The sequence below is a fragment of the Aquarana catesbeiana genome, linkage group LG11, assembly GCF_042186555.1.
Source record: "Aquarana catesbeiana isolate 2022-GZ linkage group LG11, ASM4218655v1, whole genome shotgun sequence".
NCBI lineage: Eukaryota > Metazoa > Chordata > Amphibia > Anura > Ranidae > Aquarana > Aquarana catesbeiana.
The window spans coordinates 22,293,300-22,305,951 of NC_133334.1; the positions used below are offsets into that span (position 1 = coordinate 22,293,300).

General features: G+C 44.0%; 1 protein-coding gene across 4 annotated transcripts in view; it reads left to right on the plus strand.

Moving 5' to 3' along the window:
* Positions 1-12,652, plus strand: part of TEAD1 (TEA domain transcription factor 1) — a 169,905-nt gene that overhangs the window by 88,998 nt on the left and 68,255 nt on the right. For 2 of the 4 annotated variants that reach the window (XM_073604059.1, XM_073604058.1), the window contains exons 2-3: positions 2,470-2,534; positions 8,513-8,575. In XM_073604059.1, coding sequence (XP_073460160.1) covers positions 2,470-2,534; positions 8,513-8,575 — 128 coding nt within the window. Of the gene's footprint in view, positions 1-2,469; positions 2,535-8,512; positions 8,576-8,664; positions 8,728-12,652 lie in introns of all 4 variants that reach the window. The other 2 variants (XM_073604056.1, XM_073604057.1) reach the window with 2 other exon arrangements.

The following is a 12,652-nucleotide window of genomic DNA, read 5'->3' on the forward strand; positions in this document are numbered from 1 at the left end:
AACGGGAGATGGTCGGACTATGGGTATGCTAAAATATAGTCGGGGACTATGGGCATGCTACAAGAGCTGGTCTGAGACTATGGGCATGCTACAGGATATGGTTAGGGTCTATGGGTATGCTAAAATATAGTCAGGGACTATGGGCATGCTACAAGAGATGGTTCAAGACTATGGGAATGCTATAAGAGATGGTCTGAGATTATGGACTTGCTACAGGTGATGGTCAGGGACTGTGGGCATGCTACAGGAGATGGTCAGGCACTATGGGCATCCTGCAGGAGATGGTCAGAGCCTATGGGCATTTCACAAGAGATGATTAGAGTTTATGGGCATCCTACAAGAGATGGTCAGAGCCTATGGCGCATGCTGCAAGAGATGTTCTGAGACTGTGGGCATGCCACAGGAGATAGTCAGAGACATGGGCATGTGAATAAAGTAAGAAGGGGGTAGAACCTCTGCCAACATATTACAGACTTCTTTACGCATCTTCTCCTCTTTCCCTGATGACGTCAGCAGGATATTATTCTGGAAAATTGCTTGCAAAACTGTGGCAACAGCAGTTGTATTATAAAGGTATTTGGTTTATTGTGAACATAATTGCTAATCTATAAAATACGAGGCAGTACATTACGTAGACATCTTGTTGTAGCTCCAGAGTCAGGCAGGGATACTCAGACACAATCTTAGATTAAGTGATATAGCAGAGCTAATGACAGAACTGTGTTGTGTACTATCTGGTATGTATGACTTTTTTGTTCTGCATTCAGATCAGTGGTTGTTTGTACAGAAAGCCCAGGAGGTTTAGTTCATTGTTAGACAGATCCCTTGATATTTACCTTGATAGCAGAGCATGTTATGTCTACACTGTCGTTTCCCTGCATATGCAGATTCGAAGGTGAGAAGAGTTCGTCAGTATTCTAACTACATTGTGTCTAATTTTACACAGAATTACAGAAGAATTTAAAATGGGCAGGGCCCAGTGGTGTCGGGATGGGCCCAGGGTGTCGGGATGGGCCCAGGGTGTCGGGATGGGCCCAGGGTGTCTGTATCGGGTTGGTGTCGAGACAGGCAGGGCCGGGGATGTCAATGGCAGGGCAGGAGGCGTTGGGGCATGCTCTTGGGCACCAAGACAGGTCAAGGTTGAGGGTGGCGGGACAGGGCAGGGCTGCAGGTGTTGGGGCATGGCCTTGGGCACCAAGACAGGGCAAAGTTAATGGTTCCCGGGACAGGGCAGGGGTGTAGGGGCATGGTCTTGGGTGCTTGGGCAGGGCAAGGTCAAGGGTGCTGGGGCAGGGCTGGGGGTGTAGAGGCATGGCCTTGGGCACCAAGACAGGGCAAGTTCAAGGGTTCTGGGACAGGGTGGGGGTGTAGGGGCATGGTCTTGGATGCCAAGACAGAGCAGGGCTGGGGGTGCAGGGGCATGGCCTTGGGTACCAAGACAGGGCAAGGTCAAGGATTCCGGGACAGGGCGGGCATGTAAGGGCATGGTCTTGGGTGCCAAGACAGGGCAAGGTCAAGAGTGCTTAGACAGGAGTGCCGGTGCATAGTCATGGGCGCCAAGACAGAGCAAGGTCAAGTGTGCCTGGACAGAGCAGGGCCGAGGATTTCTAGACATGACAGGGCCTTGGGCGTCAGGATGGGGCAAGTCTAGGGGTACCAGGAGAGGGCCATGGGAGTTCATAGTGTAACAATTATGTAAATTTATACATGTACTGCTATACTTGGAGCCATGCACTAATCCAATTTATTTCAATATAGAGACTAATCAAGTTCAGTTAAAGGCCAACTGCACTGTAAGATAGTATTTGGCTTTTCGTTGTTACTGGCAAGTTTCCAATTAGTCTTGGGGCATTATCCTATCAGATTCTAACCCCCCCCCCAATACTTCTCTATTGCTACAGCCTGTACAAATGATAATATCATCCGCCGCCATGGGTTCTCCATAATGGAGAGGAAATACTTGGTGTCCAGCTAGAAGAAAGACCCTTTTGCTATGGCCTTGCAGGAAACAGTGGCTTGCTAGCAACTACATTCCCACCAATGGATGGCGTCACCCGGGGCATTTTGGAAGTTTTTTTTTTTTTGTGATACAACCCCTAGCTGTGTGCATGTATAAGTGTGTGTGTGTATGTGTATATATATATATATATATATATATATATATATATATATATATACACATACATACCGCACTCCAGCGTTCTTGCTTTGTTGAACGCACCTGATGAAGAGTGGGGGGCACCTGAAACTGTTGTGTGTTTTGCACACATCTATGTACAGTAAAAATAACTTTACTGAGGTTAAGCAAGAACTTTGAAGTGTGGTGACTTCTTGGACTGTATATCTATAAAATGGTCTGTAAATATGTAAATGTATCAGTTTTTTTTCCCCCCTCCCCCCATATGTATACACAGACTAGCTCAGATGGAGTCTTCCAGTAAACTGACCCCATCCATTCCTTTCTTTCAGGTAGGAATGAATTAATAGCCAGATACATTAAGTTACGGACAGGCAAAACGCGGACCAGAAAACAGGTAATACATTTGATCATCCTAATTGTTTGATGACATCGATCTATTAATTGTACTTTAATCATGCCCTGATTGCTGGGTTATTAGTGGACAGTGTGGATCTCAAATCCTGGTGCTGCATAAAAGATACCAAAATTGCCCAATTTGCTGCACCATTTGTCTCATTCTAATAATATAATGTATTCCCCTTTTTTTTAAAAGCCCATTAGAATTTCTGTAGTAGTGAAGATGTGGCTGTTATGTTGGAAGGCTCATGAGCTCTTATGCAGCATCCATTGTCATTGTTCATGCTGTGAGAACATAAATTTCCACCGATTCCATGGCTGTGATTTACTATGTTTCAACTCATTCTCAGGAGGATCGCTTTTATATTAAAAACCCAACTCCATCCTGAACTCCGGCTATGGATAGAATGTGGAGGGAATAAAAACTCCTGTAAAAAAAAAAAAAATGTTATCCATGTTTTGGGTGCATGTTGGGAATTTTATTCTCTCTCTTCCTGCCACATTTCAGTAGGACAGGAAGTTGGGGAAAATCTCTCTGATGACCCAAAAATCGGTAGTAGAGTGGAAACTGATTAGAACAATGGTAATTAACTTATTTAAAAGTGCAACCCCCTAACATTACTAAAGGGGTGCATGTAATATTTAGTGAAGGTAAGGCAACAGAAAGCTGGCATGGATTGCAGACCTGCAACAGGAGAAGTTTTAGAGATTATAGGCACAATACAAGATAGGCTTGCTGCAAGAGACTGTCAGAGACTGTAGGCATGCTGCTGGAGACGGTCAGAGACTGTAGGCATGCTGCTGGAGATGGTCAGAGACTGTAGGCATGCTGCAAGAGACGGTCAGAGACTGTAGGCATGCTGCTGGAGACGGTCAGAGACCTGTAGGCGTGCTGCTAGAGACGGTCAGAGACCTGTAGGCGTGCTGCTGGAGACGGTCAGAGACCTGTAGGCGTGCTGCTGGAGACGGTCAGAGACCTGTAGGCGTGCTGCTGGAGACGGTCAGAGACCTGTAGGCGTGCTGCTGGAGACGGTCAGAGACCTGTAGGCGTGCTGCTGGAGACGGTCAGAGACCTGTAGGCGTGCTGCTGGAGACGGTCAGAGACCTGTAGGCGTGCTGCTGGAGACGGTCAGAGACCTGTAGGCGTGCTGCTGGAGACGGTCAGAGACCTGTAGGCGTGCTGCAAGAGAGGGTCAGAGACCAACCTCCCAGCTACTCATCAGCACTCAGTCTTCTATAACATGTACAGTATAGCAGTATATTGACGCAGCTTCTCATTAGTATTAACACAGATTCAGCGACAAACATTGTAAAGCACTTTTGTGGTTCTCAAAGCAGCAACATGCAGTGACCCCGGGGCCACCAAGTAGATATTGAGGTCGATGTACTAAATGCACATGGACTGTGCACTTTGCAAGTTGCACTCCTTTTCACCAGAGCTTAGTGACTATGGTGAAGCTCTGCTGATTTACATCATCCAATCGCGTGCAAGCAAAAATGCAATAGTTTTATTTTTTTCCTTGCACCTGATTGGGTAGTTTCACCACATTCAGTAAGCTCTGGGGAGAATGAGTGCAAGTGCACTTGCAAAGTGCACAGTCTATGTGCTTTTAGTAAATGGACCCCGTTCTTAGATATGTGTGCAGGATGGAATGGCTTTCCAAATAACGGTTTCATTAAATAGAATATCTCAGTAATACACATTTCAGGTGGAGGCTGACTGGCTGAATAGCACACTGGCTTTTTGCATCATATTGGGGGAACTGCAGTAGTGCTCTGCCCCGGGGTTGCCAGCTCTGCCCCCCTTTATTCTTCCCATTATTATAGAACCGTAGTCTTCAGACTGCGGTGTGTGGGCAAGGTGCATTATTGTGCTTACCAGTATGAGGCCTTTGAGTCACTATTTCCCCTACAGATACAACTCCCTATTTCTCCCACTGACACCAATGATGGGGCGCCATTTCTCCCACTGGCACCAAATATGGGGCACTATCCCTCCCACGGACACTAAGGATGGGGCACTATCCCTCCCATTGACGCCAACGAATGGGGGGCACTATCCCTCCCATTGACGCCAACGAATGGGGGGCACTATCCCTCCCATTGACGCCAACGAATGGGGGGGCGCTATCCCTCCCACGGACGACAACAAATGGGGAGGCACTATCCCTTCCACTGACGCCAACGAATGGGGGGGCACTATCTCTCCCACTGACAACGCGGGGGGGCACTATCCCTCCCACTGATGCCAACGAATGGGGGGGGCACTATCCCTCCCACTGATGCCAACGAATGGGGGGGGCACTATCCCTCCCACTGACGCCAACGAATGGGGGGGGCACTAGCCCTCCCACTGATGCCAACGAATGGGGGCGGCACTAGCCCTCCCACTGACGCCAATGAATGGGGGGGCACTGTCCCTCCCACTGACGCCAACGAATGGGGGGGCCCTGTCCCTCCCACGGACGGCAACGAATGGGGGGGCCCTGTCCCTCCCACGGACGGCAACGAATGGGGGGGCCCTGTCCCTCCCACGGACGGCAACGAATGGGGGGGCCCTGTCCCTCCCACGGACGGCAGCGAATGGGGGGGCCCTGTCCCTCCCACGGACGGCAGCGAATGGGGGGGCCCTGTCCCACCCACGGAAGCCAGCGAATGGGGGGGGCCTATCCCTCCCACGGATGCCAATGAATGGAGGGGGGGGCACTATCCTTCCCACGGATGCCACCTAATGGGGGCACTATTCTATTTACTCCTAATGAGACTGGGGCATTTTTTTTACTTCCTCTGGTCACCTTTAAAGTCCAAAGGATTGTCCGCTGTCCTTTTGTTTATAAAGTTTGGAGACCCCGGTTATAGAACATCAAAGTGCAAAGTCAAGGAAGCAGTTGGTGGTCTCGCTACTGTCATCCTAGAGCGAGAAGAAGCCGGTGAGTTCCTCAACTTGCTGCTTTCTGCCTAAAATGTGTATTTCATTACTAGCTGGAATGACTCCATAACTCTAAATCTACTTTGCTTTCCATCATTGCTGCAAACACATTGATCTGCAATTATTGAACCTTCCAGGCTGAACCTTCGCTGCATTTGTCAAGAATTTCTTGAGCTGCACATCCTAAAGTGTACCTGTTGCATACAAATTAAATTAAATCATTAAAAACAAAGCAGTTGGCTTTAGAGACACTTTGGGGTGTTTTTTTTTTTTCACACAACTTTCACCCAGGTTTCACACTTTTTTTTTTTTTTTTTTGCAATTTGAATTCCTTTTGAAAAATGTGTGAATTTGATAAAGTTGTGTTTAAAACCTTTTACAAATAGACCCCTTTTAAGTGCACAAATTGGCGCACATTTGTCTGTTTCTTTTTTTTTTGTAGGTGACAGGAAGTCAAAACAAAAAATCTATAAATTATAATATTAAATATAATAAAGTTAGGATTTCAAACTGGAGCACTGGATAGCCAATGCTTTTTTATCCCCCCCCCCCCCCCAGCGGTTAGTATTTTAGCATCTCTATAAATTTTGGGTTTACCTGCCAGCAGCCGACCCCTCCTTCCCTCGTCTCCTGACTTGTCTTGTGTTTACAGGGGCTTGTCGTCCGGGAACAATAGCCCCTCACATTGGCATGCCTAAAATGTTACAGTCCACAAGAAAGCGACTGATGAGTCAGCACTAAACGCCAAGTCCCCATCCAGAGCTCCTTTCTCCATCAATTAGCCGGGAGTGAAAGAGCAGCCTATGCCCCCAAACAATGCCTTGATTTAACCGCTGAAGATTTACTGGGGCCAAGTTCAAATCCTTCTGAAAAAGCCCCTAACTGCACAGGTTTAACACAAATATTGCTTAATACCCCCTCCGGGGGGGGTATTAAGATCCTCTGTGCACCTATGGTCTTTCATTTGCCTTCCTGATTTATTTTTTAGCTTTTTTTTTTTTTTTTTTTTTTACTATTATATATATATATATATATTAATATTGGCTGTGTTCCTGTGTTCCAGTCTTGACTGTAATACATTTCTTTTCATATAATGCTGTTTCTGAAATTAAAACTTTAGGTTCCTTTACAAATCACTTACAATTTTCCTTATTGTTTAAAAACAAATGTTAAATGTGCATATTATAATTGTTTTATTTTATGTTTTTATGTTATGCTTTGTTTTACGTTATGCTTTGTTTTACGTTATGCTTTGTTTTACGTTATGATGTTTTACGTTATGATGTTTTACGTTATGATGTTTTACGTTATGATGTTTTACGTTATGATGTTTTACGTTATTTTATTTTACGTTATTTTATGTTATTTTATGTTATGTTATGTTATTTTATGTTATGAATACTTTGCTTACGTTTAATTGTCATTAAGGTGGTTGTATTCATTATGATCACGTTCATTTATTAGCAGCGCAGCCTATTATCTGTACAGTATATGTTATGTTATGTTATGTTATTTTATTTTATGTTTTTTTTTTTTTTTTTTTGTTTGTTTTATGTTGTGGTGTTTTACATTGTGTTTTAGGCTGGGTTCACACTATCTTCGCATGTGGCTCACAGCAGGGGGTCCGGTGCGTCCCCATTCACCATTTCCGATTTCCAAATTTTTGGCTGAATTCGGACCTGAAACGGACCAAAAGACGCACCTGTGCAAATTCGCAATGGAGCCACAGCAGCGATATGAGAGTCGGTCAAAATCTTCTGCTGTTGCAAATTGGATTCGCAATAGTGTGAACCCAGCCTTACGTTGTGGTGTTTTACATTGTGTTTTGCTTTGCGTTATATTTTGCTTTGCGTTATTTTATTTGTTTTTATTTTTATTTTTTTGTTGTTTATTTTATGTTATTTTATGTTATTTTGTTGGTTATACAGATTTTTCTAACTGCATTTTTATTATATGGTTGCCATGATTTTTATACAGAATTGCATAATAGAATTTTTAAACTGTTAAATTGTCAGCTTTACAAAACTCGGCATGTTTTCAAAGGTTTAAGTAAAAATGCATTCTAGCAGCAGTGTAGTTTAATTTTAAACTGGAAGGGAAAATGAGTAGCAGGCCATTAGTGTGTTTTTTAAATAGTAATATAGAATTCCAATTTGTCGGCATAAAAAAAAATGTAAAGTAATTAAAGCAGACCTTGCATCAAGCTGCAAGGGCAGCCTATCTTGTAGACATAAAAAAAAGTGCAATTAAATTTGAATTTTAATTAAAACTTATTCTAAATAAAATAAATAAATAAAAAGGAATTAAAAGAAAAGGTATGTCGGTGACATCACTGGACCTAGAAAAGATGGGTATCCTAAATATCAGAAGAAGGCACGCAAGCACTGTGCATGAGTGTCCTCACGTTTGGATGATTTGGAATATTTGGATTTTCGGCTTCCCCTGGATCATAGAAGAGGCCCCAGTGATGTCAGTTGTCTTAAATAAAAAAAAATATTTATTTATTTTTTTATTTAACTGTGATTTTGTACATAGGGGGTCTACAAGATGAGCAACACCTTGCAAAGGTCTACATTAATCAAACAAATTTAAACGAAAAAAAAAAAAAACCCTAACTGAGATTTTTAATCTGTATCAAACTTATTTTAGATATATTTTTTTTAATTCCTTTATTTACTTCAATCTAAGTTTTTATTGAGAAACATAACTTTTTTTTTTACATACAAAATTTTTATACATAGATGGTAATAATTTCATTCTTTAAAAAAAAAAATAGATTTAATTCTAAAAGTTGCCGAACGGACAGAGTACTATAAATCCATGTAAGGCTTGATTTAAAAAAAAAATATATATATATTTTTTTGTTTGTTTTTCTGCTTGCAAGCCTACCCTTGCAGCAGTATGAACCATTAGTGCCACATTCATTCCGCCCCCTGGGCCTATCCCAAACCAAGCACACCATACTAAATATACATTTTTAAAATTCCTTTTTTTTTTTTTTTTTTTTTTTATTATTTTATTTATTATTTTAAATCTGAACCCCATAGGTGTCTAGTCACATACAGGTCTTAGCAAGAAAGAAAGTTCGAGAAATCCAAGCGGCCATTAAGGTACGTCTGGCTTGCCCAGTTGTAAGGGCTTTTCATCTCCATGGTTACAGGCTTTTTCCTTTGTTTTCCTCCCTCCCCCTACCCTGCAGGTGTCTAGTCACATTCAGGTTCTTGCCAGAAGGAAATCTCGTGATTTTCATTCCAAGCTGAAGGTATGCGCTTCTCTGCTTTTGGGCTTGTGGTTGCTACGCATCTCACTTCCTGTTTCCCATGGTGACCGGTTGAATGCTCCGTGCTACGATCCTCGTAACCTAGTTTTCCTGCATGTCAGAGCTGTTTACGTTTCTTAATACCTGCTCTACTATTTTCTCTGCAAGCGGTCGCTGTGAAAAAAAAAAAAAAGCGGTCTACCGTCACCATTAGCCGAGGGTTTCCAAGTCTCACACCAAGCAATGTCAATTAATAGGGAATTAATGAGCGTGTTTCCACTCACCGAGGTGTTTTGTCACTTAGAGAGTGATTATTACCGGCGTAGATGAAAGCAAGACCTTGCAGAAGGAGGCATTACAGGGGGCATGCTTTCTATATTACATGTGGCACCAGTTGCTTCTTTGTAAAAAAAAAAAAAAAAAAAAAAAAAATTAAATAAAAAAAAAAAAATTAAATTAAAAAAAAAAGAATTCTACTCTGCAATCTGGATGCTCTTCAGCTTTCATTTGGTCATTAGAATTTGCCCCCCCCCCCCCTTTTTATTTTTTGGCATTTATTTAAGATAAAGGAACCTCGCTCTTCCAGTGATTTAGCCCTTTCATTGTCCTTATTAAAGAAAAACAAAAACTCCAGGCACATATATAAAAACGCCCCGTAAAAGATTCAGTAGCCGTAAAATAATTTTCACGTTTTGGTCTACTCAACTTGACAATTTTGGCTTGATAGTGTTGTTGCCACCAGCTACTGTGCAAACCCACAAACACTCCAATACCATCCAAATTAATTATTGATGATTGAGTCCACCTAAAAAAAAAAAAAAAAGAGTATTCTTAAAGCGGAACTAAACCCTCCTATCGTTTTTTCCAGCCAAGGAAGCCGCCATCATGAAGTTGCGGACTGTCTTCCCTCTTGGCCTCTGATCTTCAACTGTCATGGTGCTGCACACACGTGATCGGTTACGACACCAGCCATTTGATGGTTTGACAGTTTTTGGTTTGAGAGCCCAAGCAAATGTGACGGTTACATTCACGGCACTTGCCGGAATGTTACTGTTTTTTGAAACTTTTAAACTGATGGGTTTAGTTCCGTTTTTAAGCCTACGGCCTCTGAAACGAGTTGGGCTTGCAAACAGTCTATCATTGGATTAAACTCGTATTTGGAATAGGATGGTGTGATGTTTCAGTTTCACTTTTAGAGTTAAAAAAAGCACAGGGTGGATGTCTCCACTCTTTACCCACCATCCCCAGCCCCCCAACCCCCCCAACCCCCAGTCCTGCATCCTACACAGCCATAAAATTCATCATAGAAGGGTCAGTTGTGGAAAGAGTGTTAAATTTCAGATGTTTTAGCACAGTGGTCTCCAAAATATGGCCCAGGGGATGGATGTGGCCCTTTGCTTGCCTTTATCTGGCCCTTTTGGCACTATTTCATCCACTGGCTCCAACAATGGAACATAACTACTCTCAACAACACCAACAATGGGGCACTATTCCCCCCCCCCCCAATAACACCAACAATGGGGCACTATTCCTCCCAATAACACCAACCGTGGGGCTCTATTCCTCCTAAAAACACCATCCACGGGGCTCTATTCCTCTCAATAACGCCAACCACGGGGCTCTATTCCTCCTAAAAACACCATCCACGGGGCTCTATTCCTCCCAATAACGCCAACCACGGGGCTCTATTCCTCCCAATAACGCCAACCACGGGGCTCTATTCCTCCCAATAACGCCAACCACGGGGCTCTATTCCTCCCAATAACGCCAACCAGGGGGCTCTATTCCTCCCAATAACGCCAACCACGGGGCTCTATTCCTCCCAATAACGCCAACCACGGGGCTCTATTCCTCCCAATAACACCAACCACGGGGCTCTATTCCTCCCAAAAACACCAACCACGGGGCTGTATTCCTCCCAGTAGCACCAACGATGGAGCACTATTTCTCCCAATAACGCCAACGATGTTCCTCCCAATAACACTAACCATGGGGCTCCATTCCTCCCAATAACGCCAACCATGGGGCTCCATTCCTCCCAATAACGCCAACCATGGGGCTCCATTCCTCCCAATAACGCCAACCATGGGGCTCCATTCCTCCCAATAACACCAACAACACCAACCACTCTATTCCTCCCACTGACACCAAAGATGGGGCATTATTCCTCTCCTAATACCAAAGATGGGGCCTTGTTTACTTCCACTGATGCCAATACATTTTCTGCTCCCACTTGCCCAAATCAGGCCCTTTAAAGTCTGAAGCACTGTAGTCTAGCCCTTTGTTTAGAAAGTTTGGAGACCCCTGTTTTAGCAGATAGAGCATGTCCAATATATGAGTCTTGTTTATAGGACACCTACTCTGTGGAAACGTAGGTGGAGGTTGCCACAAAAAATAAATAAAAATTCACAGGTATTAATGGAATAACTGCTAAAATACACTTTAAACCATGCTGAGTGTAAGCACCTGTAAGGTTTATATTGAGCTGCCATCACCCCGTGGCCATTTAGCTTCCATCTATGGTCAAACAGACAGCGTTGGGATGTAGTTTGGCCACTGAGAGCAAGCATTTCAAATCTTCCAACTGTTTGGAAAGTTTCAGGCACTTGGGGGGGGGGGGGGGGGGTGTATGAAATGGCTTGGATCACAATAAGAATGAAAAGCAGCCCCCCATAAAACTGGGTTTGCCTTCTAGAAGGTGGAAAAGTTGTGAAGGCCAAGGACAGAGAAGTAGAGGGTAGGAAAGTGCCCAATCGTAACTACTATGCCTGGAGTTGCTTCTTAATAAATATGGCCAATACGTAGTTTGTAGCTTATGACCAAAATGACTTCTCACCACATTCGGTCTTGGTCCTTTTTTTTTTTTTTTTTTTTAACTCCCCCTACACATTGACTGAAGAATTTTAAGTTAACCGGTAGCAGCAAATGCCCTTGACCTTTTCATTCTTTGGGTCACGGTCTCCCAAATTTTCTCCCATCAGTCCCAGTTGTCCCCTGTGCACCATGCTAGCTGCCGCCATGTGCGTGTGCAGAGTCCCTTCTATTGCATGAACATGCACGCTTTGGCACCAGGAGCATGCATGCAATGATCAGTTGTTTGGTGGTCAACTCGCGCTCCCATGTCCAGCTGTGCTGTCTAATGTCTGTGCCGAGCTTTACTAACCCTTTCATCGGCAGGACTGCTCAGCAGGGGAAGGAGTGGCGGCCCTTTTTTTCTTGAACGCCCATGGTACGTTTGGGCAGCATGTGGTCTGGAGGGCATTGATCTTTGGTGGCCTGGCTTTGTGCAAGAGCTGCACTTGGCTGAGCAGACAAGCCCCGCTGGTAACACAGAGCGCGGCCGTCTTCTAACCACTCTTGCATCCCTGTCCGCGGACTGCGCTGTCATCCATAACTCGGCATGCGTTGGGTGGCAGCTCCTTTTTTTTTTTTTCAGAAGTAACACTTGCAACTGGTTAGTCTGTGTCTGCCGAAGCATGCTGCAGGCCTAAAACCCATTCGGGGACCACGGAGAGCCGCGTTTAACCCCTTCCGCACCAGCAAACTGCAGCGAGGAATGGCTTGTTTGTGACCCTTTCATCTCTCTTGCTTTTTTTTTTTTATTCATCTTTCAGATAGGGAAGGGATAGGCACACAGCAACATCATGGATCCATACTCTGTAGCTAAGCCTAAGAAATGTTGATTTGATGACAGTCAGATGAAGCTAAATATAGTCCAGCTCGCTCTTTTCTCCCCCCCCCCCCCTTTTTTTTTTCTGTTCAATGAGCAATGGTGAAAGCTTTTGAAAAAAAATTAAAATCCTTTTGAAGTGAAGGAAAGTCTTGAGCATGGGGGGGGGGGGGGACACACAGCAAGATGTATTAATTACTAGTCATTAGGTAACAAGTCAGGACACCTCTGAATGTGCATTCTTCCCTCTGCCCAGTC